At 43.7% G+C, this 12,224-nt stretch overlaps 1 protein-coding gene across 4 annotated transcripts in view; it reads left to right on the forward strand.

The window, feature by feature from the left end:
- The first annotated feature begins 8,353 nt into the window (after window positions 1-8,353).
- The window catches only part of DSC2 (desmocollin 2), a 32,677-nt gene continuing 28,806 nt past the window's right edge, over window positions 8,354-12,224 (forward strand). The window contains exon 1 of one of the 4 annotated variants that reach the window (XM_081801458.1): window positions 8,354-8,804. In XM_081801458.1, coding sequence (XP_081657584.1) covers window positions 8,736-8,804 — 69 coding nt within the window. In that variant the 5' untranslated portion in view covers window positions 8,354-8,735. The remainder of the gene's footprint in view (window positions 8,805-12,224) is intronic. The other 3 variants (XM_081801457.1, XM_081801456.1, XM_081801454.1) reach the window with 3 other exon arrangements.

Consider the following 12,224-nt stretch of genomic DNA (forward strand, 5'->3'; position numbering starts at 1 on the left):
TTTTTTTTTTTTTTAAAGATTTTATTTATTTATTTGACAGAGAGAGAGATAGCGAGAGCAGGAACACAAGCAGGGGGAGTGGGAGAGGGAGAAGCAGGCTTCCCGCCAAGCAGGGAGCCCGATGTGGGACTCGATCCCAGGACCCTGGGATCATGACCTGAGCCGAAGGCAGACGCTTAACGACTGAGCCACCCAGGTGCCCTGAAAATGACATTCTAATAGACAGAGATAGACCAAGAAAGCAAAATAAGTAAAATATGAGAGACAGATAGATGGTAGGATGGAGTAGTATATGGAAGACCAAAACTCCCACCAAAGCCAACCAAGAAACCTGGATAAAATACAAAAATTTATCTGTTTTGATATATCAGAAAGTTGCAGAATCAACAAGAGCAAGAGAAGCTGATCTTCCAGAGGGGACAGCACCAGAGAAAGGGGAGTTTATCCCCTGTAAGATAACTTCACTTTTTCCCGAGGGAGCATTTGAAGCTGCTGGACACGGGCTAGCAGCTAAGAACCCAGCCTTGGCCAAAGCAGAAGGCCACTGCCTAGGAAGAGAGAAACGGGGAGCTTTTGGCAATTGCTCAGGGCTAGAGTGACAAAGACACTTGACGGATTGCACCTACCTCCGGCTCTCCCTTTGAGACATTTGCTGGGTTCTAAACCTTCATGGGGTGGGAAGCTAATAAAAGCAAAACCCTCAAAAGAAAAAAAAAAGGCAAAACCCTCCAATAAACAGAAAGCCATTTCCACAGTCTCGTAGCTCAAGAGACAAAGACCTGCCCGGGGCAGGAGTCACAGTGAACCCACCAGGTTCTTAGTTAAAATCCACAGGAAGTAATCAGAGGTTTGAAGTTTCAATTAGGGTGGACAGGGAAGGCCCCAAAGAGAAGGGGGCACAAGGGTCAAAAGCTGAAGGAGGTGAGAGAGCTGTCTGAGGGAGGAGTGTTGAGTGCAGAAGTGAAAGCCTGAGGAGGAATATGCCCGGCACGTTCAAGGAACAGCCGAGGGCCCCCACCCCAGCAGAGCACGTGATCGGGGAGTAAGAGTTGGAATCTGAGAGACACACGGTGGAATGTGTCAGCGCCCGTGGACCACTGGACAAACTCTGGATTTGATCTAAATGAGATAACAAGCCTCAGAGGGACTTTTTGTTTTTAATCTTTTAACTTTGGAATCCTTCTAGAGGAGGTTGGGTAGAGAAATGTCATAATCTGACCTATTTATTACCAGGGACAGTCTGGCTGCTGGATTGAAAAGAGACTGAAGTGAGGCATATTGGAAGCAGAAAGACCAGTTAGGAGGTTTTTCAAATAACCCAGGTGGGAGACGATAGTGATCTGGACAAGAATGGACATGGTGGGAAGGGAGAGATGCAGGGTATATTTTAAAGGTAGAGTTCATAGAATTTACTGACAGAATGGATTTCTTGTATAAGAGAAAAAGAGGAAGTCTGCAAGATGTTTTGACGGAAATAATTGGAAAGGGTGGAATCACCCACCATTCACTCAAAGGGGAGAGACCGTGAGCATCGTCAATAGGGAAGATCAGGAACTCAGAATTGGAAAGATTAACTCTGCAGTGCCTTCTGGACAACTAAGCTAAAGTGTCACATGGACAGTTAGAGCCTGGAGTTTAAGGGAAAGGTGGGGGATAGAGCTTTCCGTTTACCAAACATCAGCACGGAGATGGTATTTCAAGTCAGAAGCCTGGGTGAGACCAACAAGGGAGTGAGCAGGGATAGAACCGGAAGAAAGGTCTAATCACCGAGTCCTGGGCATTTGACTAGTTAGAGGTCATGGAGAGAAAACGGAATCAATCAGTGAGGCACAGAAGGAAAAAGAGAAACCAAGTGAAGAATGTGTTTCAAGGACGGTGTGCAAACTCTCTGCAATAAAGACAGTAATGTGAAGCTGAAAAATGACTAGTATAGAAATCTGAAAGTCCCCCCAACCTTTGTAAAAACACTTTTGGTGAAGCAGTAGGTGAGAAAATCTGATTGGAAAGAGCTCAAGAGATAATGAGGAAAGAAATTGAAGACAGTAAATACAAAACATCTTTTCCTAGAATTGTTTTCTGTAAAGAAGAGCCAAGAAATGGGGTGTGAGCGCTGAACAGAGAGATGGGACTTAGAAAGGCAGAGACTCCTGCTGTTTTTGTTTTTGTTTTTTTTAGGTTTAGTTGATCTGCTACAAAGGAGGATAGCGATCTGCTACAAAGGAGGATAGTGATGGATTAAATTGATGCTGTTGGAGACAAAGAGCAGAACTACCAGAGCAATGCCTTTGAGTAGGGGGGAGGAGAGGAGAATGGATGCACCAAGGGAGGTGACCTTAGCTGTGAACAGAGGCCGGTCATCCATAGCACAGAAGAAAAGGCCACGTGGATGGTACAGATGCAGGCAGGTGGTAGGTGTGGGGAAGCTTGTAGAAGTTCTTCACGGTTTCTTTTTTCTCTGTGAAATGGAAAGCTAAGTCAGAATGGAAAGTGAGAATCGAGGAGGATATACAGGAGGTTTGAGCAGAGAAAAGGAGGTTTTTATTTATTTATTTATTTATTTATTAAGATTTTATTTATTTGAGAGAGAGTGAAAGAGCACAAGCAGGGGGAGGGGCAAAAGGAGAGGGAGAAGCAGGCTCCCCACTGAGCAGGGACCTGGTGTGGGGCTCCATCCCAGGACCCTGGGATCATGACCGGAGCCAAAGGAAAGCAGATGCTTAACTGACTGAGCCACCCAAGCACCCCAGAAAAGGAGATTTTGGGGAAAAAATGCCAAGGAGAATGGGGGGTGGTTGGGTAGACTAGGCAGATACAGTAAGGCAGTGGGCAGCATTAACTCCAACTTAAGACACTGATCATGACCTTAAAGTGAAACTCCTGAACTTGGGTATGAGTTCACCTTCAGCCACATTCAGAGTATGTGGGAAGAGTAGCTGGGAAGCTAGAGAGTTAGATTTAATTGGGGAGTAACTTTGACCAGAGAGAATCATCTTCTGATTTTGTCTGTTCAACGGGTGTAAAAGGATATTTTACGATTTTAACATGTAGTTTCCTAATTTTTAAAAAATATACTTTGTAAGCTTTGAGATTCCTCTATTGTAAAATACCTGGTCATGCTCTGCCCATTTTTTTTTTCTATTGAGGTTTCTGTCATGTTCCCATTGATGTGTGGGAGTTCCTTGCATGTTCTGGATATCATTCCTTTGTCTGTGTTAGTCATAACTAATGTCTTTCCCAATCTATCACCTGCGTCTTACCTTTATTCATGGTGTCCTTTGTTGAATTGAAAGCCTGACTTTAATGTAATCAAATATATCTTATTTTATTATTATTCCTATGTGATACATGCTTTTGGGGTATCATTTCAAAAATCTTCCTCTACCTCTGGGTCACATAGATATTCTCCCATATCATCTTCTGTGGACTTTATGTCTTGTCATCACGGGAAAGTTTAAACCATCTGGAGGCCGCTTTTTATGTGGTATTTAGTAGGGAATCAGTTTTGTTTTTCTCCAATAATGATTCAGTTTTCCTAATGCCACCATGAAATAATTTCTCCTCTTCTCAATGGTGTGTGCTGTCCCCATTTTATCAGATATTAAGTTCCCACTTATGCACTGGTCTCTTTCTGAGTTCTATATTAAAATTTAGTAGCATATTTATCTGTTTTTGTGCCAAAAAAACACACCAGAAATTCTTGATAGGCCCATCTCACATTTTAACAAATATGCTAATACATGTCCATCATGCATGAGATCAGATTAGGAACTCTGATCCTGCTAAATTTGATCCAAGACATCACTTTAATAGGCCAATAAATATTAAAAATAGAGAAAGGAAAACAAAGAATTACTGATCAAAAAAGTGCTTTGGCATTACTCATTTATTCATTCATTTACTCGCTCACTCAACAAATACTTACTAGGTGTCTATGGGCTGGGATTCATCATGGATAGAGCTGGAGATGCAAGGTTGAGCCAGAAAAAGCAAGTCGCTGAAGTCATGAAACCCTACCGTCTTTGATGAGAAACAAACATTAGTCAAATAATTATTCAAACAAATTTAACGTTGTAGTTGTGACAAGTACTCTAAACAAGAGGAGCTGTTTCATGAGGAAGGCTTGACTTCATAGAGAGAATTTGACCTGGTAGAGAAGAAAATAAAAGGTAATATTTGTAGGGTGGATGGGAGGTAACCAGGCTGGAGAGATGGAAGAAAGTTCCAGGTAGAGGAAAGAGCATGTACAGAGTACTTATGGTAGAAAGGCCCTGAGTGCAAAGGTCTGAAAAAAGCACAGATGTGTTTGTGTCAATATTTAGGAGTCAGAGTAGAAGGAGCTAGCCACGGAGAATGCATGGGCACAGCCAGCAAGGGAAGAAGAAAACAGGACACGTTGCTGTCAAAGAAGCCAAGAGCAAGTATGCTCTAGGCTAGGCTATCTCACGGAACAGTGCATTTCTTGTCTCTAGGTCCTTTTAAGAAGTAGGTAACATTTCATAAACCATGAACAGATTTAACACATGATGTTTATATCGGTGATTTTTTCATCCTTATAGAATGCTGTTTATACATCATTTTGTACTTAACTTGAGACTAATCTTCTCTTTTGTTTTACAAAGGAGTCAGCAGGATGTATATCTCGATGGAGCATGTTTCTTGTCCTACCCAGTTATCTTATTTTTCCCTACGTGTTACCCTTGAGCATGGGCCCTGTCTTGTTCACCACAGCATTCCCAATGCTGAGAACAATGCCTGAGACATAGCAGGTTCTCAATAAATACTTGTCAAATGAGTTAATTAGTAAGGCAAACAAATGAACATTTTGTAGTTTTACGTTTTTGTATTATTTGTTCATAGCACTCCTGGGGGCCATATATCAATGGCATCTATTAAAGCTGAAGCAGGTGTCATGGACCGTCTCTGGTCATGTTCAACACGATTGCCTCAAAATTCTTTCATTGGCTTGTTTTTATTGAGGGTTTATTAAGTCAAAAGTACTGTAATAAGAATTGATTTGTGATTTGTTTCACACTTTATCCCTTATTTAGTTCAAAAATATACTTAGAAATGTCATGGAAATTGAGTTTGATTAGTACACTATGCTTTATTGAGACCAATTTTGAAAAGAGAACATCAAAGAAATATGGACAGCATTAAAAAAATAAAAATTTTATTTATTGGACAATAAACAACATTAAAAAACTTTCTCCCATTATATAAAAGGATTCTTTTTAAGAAAAAATGGTCTAAATTTTCAGAAACCGCACAACTAGTACGAACTGTGGCAGCTGGCCTTAGTGCAGCAGACTTGCTCCATTTGGGTCAGAGAAGGTCTGGGGGTCATGTGGCGGGGAAGGGGGTTGAAGGATTTGCGTGTGATGAGTGCCTTAACCCTGGGGTTCAGCCCTAGACGAGCGTCTGAGGTGGGTACTGGAAGAACAGGAACCAGGGAGCTGTGGTAGAGATGAGGTTGAGTGGGGGTAGGAGTGGGTTGCAAGGATATGGTAGCCCAGGAGGGATACCCAAACTAAGTAGCACTTAGGGAGCACTGAGAACATCCTAAGTGTTTCATTTGCTTCTGGGTTCCATTTTGTGCCCTATACCATCCCAAGAGAGATTTGCCCCCAGGCTTATTTTACTAGCAAAGGTGCAATGATAAATTTTGTGGCTATAGAATGTGCATGTCGACCCGCCTCCCTCCAGTAGTGGGAGGACTGGCAGAAATCGTACAGCTCAGGTACTCTATGTACACTTCAGTGAGTAACTGAGATATTTTTTGGCCGCCATTAACATGCTTGCTTTCTGGTTTCTGAAATTAGAAAACTGCGAAGCTAGGCACCATACATGTGCCCCTCTGGACCTGGGGCTGCTGTTTGCTCATCTCTTTCAGGACAACTCTGATTCTGATTTTCCATGTGGAAATAAACATCCATTTCCAGCTAACCTTTTCCAAAAAGCAGCCACAAGAAGTCTAAGTAGTTTAATTTTGGAAGTGGAAGTTACCATATAGACAGCATTCAGTATTACTTTAATTATCTTCCTTAACTGCGACTTCTTTAAGTTGTTCCTGACTTTTGGTCTGGTGCACGCCTTGCTATAGCACACTGGAAAACCAGTTCAGTCAGCAGAGTCATCTTCACAGCCAAAAGACATTCTTCTTCTTTTTTTTTAGATTATTTATTTATTTATTTGAGAGAGAATGGGAGAGCACAGGTGGGGGCGGCAGATGGAGAGGCAGATTCCCCGCTGAGCAGGGAGTTCTAAGACACGGGGCTGGATCCCAGGACCCTGAGATCATGACCTGAGCTGAAGGTAGATGCTTAACCAACTCAGTCACCCAGGCACCCCCCCCCAAAAGACATTCTTACAAAAAAATTCTTCTACACCCATTTCATTGTCTTTTCAAATTTATACCTGAAATTTCAAAATTGTTTTATAGAGGAATCCATTTCAGTGACCATAAAGTCTAATCTAAATACATTATAATAAATCGGGCCACTTGTTTAGAGGAAGTCCCTTATATTTCATTCCTTTGTTTAAAAAAAAGTCAAAAAACCCTCTCCCGTCACCATTTTAATAGCCTCAATTAGGTAATGTGAAAGATGAAAATAAATATCTAAGATGAATTCTTTTCAGATTGCTCTTCCGCCCTTTTTTGGAATGAGGAAAAATGTAAGCCACCCTTAAGGCATTAGGGGTTGAAGTGTAGGTAAGAGTTTGGAAATGTCCTATTGTCAAGGACTATGATGATAGCCTGAGTACATTTCTAGAACCTGAAACTAGCCTGTTTCTCTGTCCTCTGAAGAGCTTCATGCTAGAGATCATGATGTCATTAATAGGATGAAGTGTGTTTATGAAATCATTGCTGGGAAAACATGAGGGTTGAAAAACACGGAAACAAAAGCATGTCAACTATTGTCTCATGCCGATGACCCAGGCTTATTTTACTAGCAAAGGTGCAATGATAAATTTTGTGGCTATAGAAATAACAGAACAGCTCATTATGTGTCATTCATTAATAAAATAGAGCATGGGACTAATACATAGAATGCAAGCCATGTAGTGTTTGACATTACTTTTGAGTTTAATTATATGGTCAATATTATAATAATCTTGGCTCTGTGTATAATGGTATAGGATGGTACATGTTTTTAGGAACTGAAATGGTGTGAGTGACTTGGTTGGGCTTTTCAAACAGGTTTCTCCAAACATCTCAGAGGAGAAAAACCAAATGAAATGGAACAGACAAGTTTCTCCTTTGTGGTCAGACTTCCCTGGTTTAAGCCAGTAGTTGAAAAGAGGTGCAGGAGGATGCGTCAGAACGCCCTGTCATTGTTCTCTGGCGAGCACAAGCATACTGCTTTCATATTTTAATCTTCCAGGTGAAGGCCGGAGGTAATTCACCTAGTTCAAGTACACTGCAAACCAAACATAAATTGTATCCCATTCTTTTTCTTTTCTTACTGCAAACTCCGGTTTTGGTGGTAGGAAAGGAAGAGAGAAATCTCCAGTAAACGTCCAGCTCATTTTAGGAGATAGGTATAAGAAGGTCATTAGATGGCTTTAATCTGGGACAAGGGAGGGTCTTGGAGAACAGCGGTAGCACACATTTAGTTAACGTCTAGGATCTGAAGCGATGCGTTTTCTGTTGTAACTTACCCTTGATGTTATTTTTTTGGAGCCTGGAATCCCTTAATTAATTAATTAATTATTGTCTTTAATTTATGGTAATTTTCTTGCATCACTGCTATATTGGCCATGACATTTCTTTCTTTTTTTTTTTTTTTTTGATTATTTATTTATTTATTTATTTGACAGAGACACAGCGAGAGAGGGAACACAAGCAGGGGTAGTGGGAGAGGAAGAAGCAGGCCTCCCGCGGAGCAGGGAGCCCGACGAAGGGCTCGATCCCGGGACCCCGGTACCACGACCCGAGCCGAAGGCAGACTCCCAACAACTGAGCCACCCAGGCGCCCCAGCCATGACATTTCTAAAAGCAAAAACAAGACCCCCAAAGAAAGGCGTGCCACAGATGAAAACCCTGTGTGAACTGCACTTGGACGTCTGCAGTACATTTACTCCAGCGAAGAGGCCCTGGAGTTCCTCTGCAGCAGGTACGCCTGAGGCAGCTGGGACGTAGACCCGACCTCTCCAGCTCCTCCGGTCTCTGACCTCGGAGCCGCTCGCGGGCCGAGAGGGCAGCGCGCGGGGGCGGAGCCTGGGCGCGGGAGCGCGCCCAGGCCCGCGCCTCCTTCCCCCCGCCCGCCGCGCCCGGGGAGTGAGTCTCTGTACAGTCAGGGCTTCTGCTGGGCAGGGCCAGCTGCTAATCTTCCAGGCGGACACGGGGGCGGGGGGGCGAGGCGGGGCATATAGGTGGCGTCCGCTGCTGAGAAACACCTAGCGCAGGTACCAGGGTGGCGGCGAGAGGGGAGTTCCCACCTGTTGCACTCTTAAAGAAATGAAGACTTGAGAAAATACCAAGGAGGGGCCGATCGGTGTCTTTTGGGCGCGCCTGGAGCCCCACCCTCGGCCAGAGGAAAAGCCCCTTGGGTGGCAGGCAGGCGCTTCAGAGAAAGCCAGAGGAAAAGCGCCTCTCCCCGCGCGCCACCTCCTGTGCCTCCCACTCGTTCTGCGCGGCCGGTCCAGCCTGCACTCCCGCCGCGGCCTTTGGCCCCGCCGAGCCTTCCCACCCCGGCCTCCGGGCGCCTCTCGGCGACCTGTCCCCGAGCGCTCCCATGGCGCCCGCCCGCCCCACGCGCCCCCGGAGCGGAGCCCTCTGCAGGCAACTGCTGTTGGCCCTCACGGTGAGTGGCCGCCCGGCTGCCGGCTCCCGGGAGGGGGCTCCGCCCGTTGGGGGAGCCAGGGGAAACTCTGGGAGCAGGAGTGGGTGGGGGTGGCGGGCAAAGCGGAGGTTAATGTGTCGCCGGCCGGTTGAATGAATGGAGTTGTTGGAATGGGGGAAGGTTGCCAGAAAGAGGTTCGCGACCTGGGCGCCGCGCTCCCGAAGGGGAGGGGAAGGGAGTCATCCACAGATATAATCAGCGCAGGCAGATAAAGACGCAGACGCCAGCTGCAAACACCCATCCAAAACCTTGGCCTCTGGGGACGAGCGGGGAGCGCCGCTCCTCCGTGCCTCTGCCTTTCGGGGGGAGGGTGCTGTGCACCTCGGGCGCGGTGCCGGGTTTCGGCCGCGGCGGAGGGGAGCGCTGGGCGGACGGGACGGAAAGTGCCCTTGGGTGGGAGGACTACGCCCCTTTCCGGGGCTTGCTCTCAGTGTGTGTGCGTGTCTGTAGAGGAGTGGTCTCGACACTCGCGCCTGGAAATGGTAGATGGGCGGGCCCTAGATGACCCTTTGTATAGTTCCCACTGTCAGCGCGTGCGGTTGCTACCCCCTTAATCTTTAGGGAAATGCTCGTCCGGTTCTCTTGTGCACAGAGGCATCTGGATTCTTCTCTTTTGCCCTCTCGCTCTAACTTCTTTCCCACTTTAAAGAACACAGTAGCAATGACCTCACCCACCCAAACCTGGGAGTGAAAAGGGGTGGCTTTATTTGGGGACGGACGGTTCCCCGCCCAGGCAGAAAAGCCTGGGATCCCATGGCCAGGGGCGGAGAGGGGGGAGGCAGAAGGTACAGGAATTCAGTGCCAGTGGACAGCCCCTGGGAGAGTTTGGGATCAGAGGTTTCCCAGACTGGACTTCCTGAGTCCCGTAGGAAGAGAAAAATTAAATAGACCAGGTGCCAGAAAGTGCTCAACCCGGTAGTGACCTTTCTCGTTGAGCCCCAGGTGTTGGAGCACAAAGTTGCCTGAAGGACAAGGGGACAAACCTGGAGAACAGACAGCAGGAAGATTCCTTCTGGGAGTACTGGAACTGGGGGGATGAAATATTCGGATCATTTCACTTCTCAACCGCTCTTAGTTTACAGTGAATTCCTTAAATTTTTAAATCATGAAATTGTAGTGCTGTCATTACACTATCTTTCTCTAGGAGTTCTAGGGACTTCAGACCCTTAGTTAAATTCCCAGGGCACATTAGTGTCACAGAAAGGGCCAGGTGTCCAGCAATTAGTATTTTATAGTTGAGAAAACCAAGAATGGAATAAATAACGGTCACAACATATGTAGTTGATGACAAAGAAATGACTTTGGTTAGATCCCTAATAAAGTTGCCACTTCTTTTTAAACCAGTGGCCATTACTCTTTGAAGGAAAAGGGGTAATTAAGCATGGGCAGTAATAGGTGTAATTAAGCATGGGCAGTAATAGGTATGGGCAATAAATAGCATTGCTTTGCATATGCTTGCACACAAAACTTTCTGTGTGCTCTCAGGTCCTTTGTAGAAGAAAGACGAAGTGAATGAACTAAAGGTGACTTTTTTTAGCTTCAGAGCTGGATTGGCCAGAAGTGGATAGATAGCAAAGCACCCCTCATCCTGCTGCATTCTAGCTGGAAGGCGCGGTGTGGGTCCTTCCAGCTGCTCTGGTGTCTGTGTGCATATCAGGGCCAAGTCCTGCCAGCCTCAGGGGGTTCTTGTGCTCGTGAGCCTCAAGTGTGATAGATGTGTAAAGAGCATTTGAGTAGAAGATATTATTAAGTAGGAGTGAATAATTCCTTTTCTCTGGGGGAACACCCTTTACATTTCCTCCTCTCCATGTACCCAATTAATCCTTCACCATTCTACAAATCAGCTTCTCCCTGCTTCCTACTACTGCCTTGCCACACACGTGTCTTAACCACTTGAACTCTGGTTTCTACCCAAACACCTAATGAGGCTGCTCACTCTCTAAGGTCATACCGCATCTCCACTGCTAAATATAAACCATTCCTTATACAATTCCACCTTGAGATTGTGCCTTTATTGAAATTCACTCCCTTTTTTATTTTGACCTTCCTGTTCCTGACTACTCAGAATCAGACTCCCTATTCTAGGTCCTGTCGGTGAAATATCATACAGGTGCCTCCTTAGATGAAATGTATTTTGGTAGTTGGGATGTCTTCATTAAACAATAAATCTTTATATCTACCCAGTATGATGTGTGACACAGCAGTTATTATCTTCTCAAACAATGTTGCTTTTCTTCTTACATCCTGTATTTCAGTGAATGACACTACCATACACCTTGTTGCTCAGGTAGGATGTCTGGAAGCTGTTTGCTTTTCCTTCCTCACTGCTCCCCTCCCCAAAACCATCATTAAGTCCTATTAAATCTACATTCAGAAATACCTTATGGATATCTCTGCTTCTGTCCATCATCTCTGCTGTTACTTTTTGCTATTACAAATAATGTCATAGTGAATAAACTTGTGTATATATGTCATTTCATGTATGGGCAGGTGTATGAATAGAATAGATTAGATTACCAGAAATGGTATTGCTAGATAAAAGTATAAATGACTGTGTACTTTTGGTAGATATTAACAGCTCCTTCACCCCTCCATAAAGGTTGTACATGACTAGATGGAAAGCTGTTTTATAATGGACATCATATCACATCATTGAGGATTTATAGAGAGTATTATATATAATATATAATGTATATAGTATACTAATATATTAGTTATTATAGTAATATAGTATTTTAGTATAGTACTATACTCAGTATAATATACTATATTATATATTATAGAGCATGTTATACTATACTGTATCATATTATACTATATATGTATATATATATATATATAGTATGAGACTACTTGATCTAGGCAGTCATTTGGCAAAAGATGAAGTCGAACCCATAGCTCATGTAGAACACAGAAAAGTCCAAACAGATGAAAGGTTTAGATGTAACATACGATACCATACAGTTAATAGAGGAAAACATGGTGAATTCCTTTTTAAGTTTGGAGTCAAGAAGGCCTATCTATGGTTCACATGGCTTAGATTTCAAAAGCCATTTATTAATATTGAGAAAACAATTATATCAAATTATGATCATTAATATAAATATATTATAAATATTATAAATAATATAAATCAATTATATTAAGACACACACACACTTGTCCATGGCAAAAATAACAACCCAAACAAAAATATTATAAGCACAGTCAAAGGTAACTCAAATTAGAAAAAAAAAAAATTGCAGATCATATTTTAAAAGGCTAATCTACAAGTATATAAAGAGCTCTTATAAATCAAATAGTCCAACATGAACATGGATATGAATAAGTCCCGTAAAGTACTAAAAATGGCCCATAAAAATATTTCAGCCTCGCTCATAA

This window comes from Leptonychotes weddellii, chromosome 13, assembly GCF_054177405.1.
Source record: "Leptonychotes weddellii isolate Sample4059 chromosome 13, ASM5417740v2, whole genome shotgun sequence".
Lineage (NCBI taxonomy): Eukaryota > Metazoa > Chordata > Mammalia > Carnivora > Phocidae > Leptonychotes > Leptonychotes weddellii.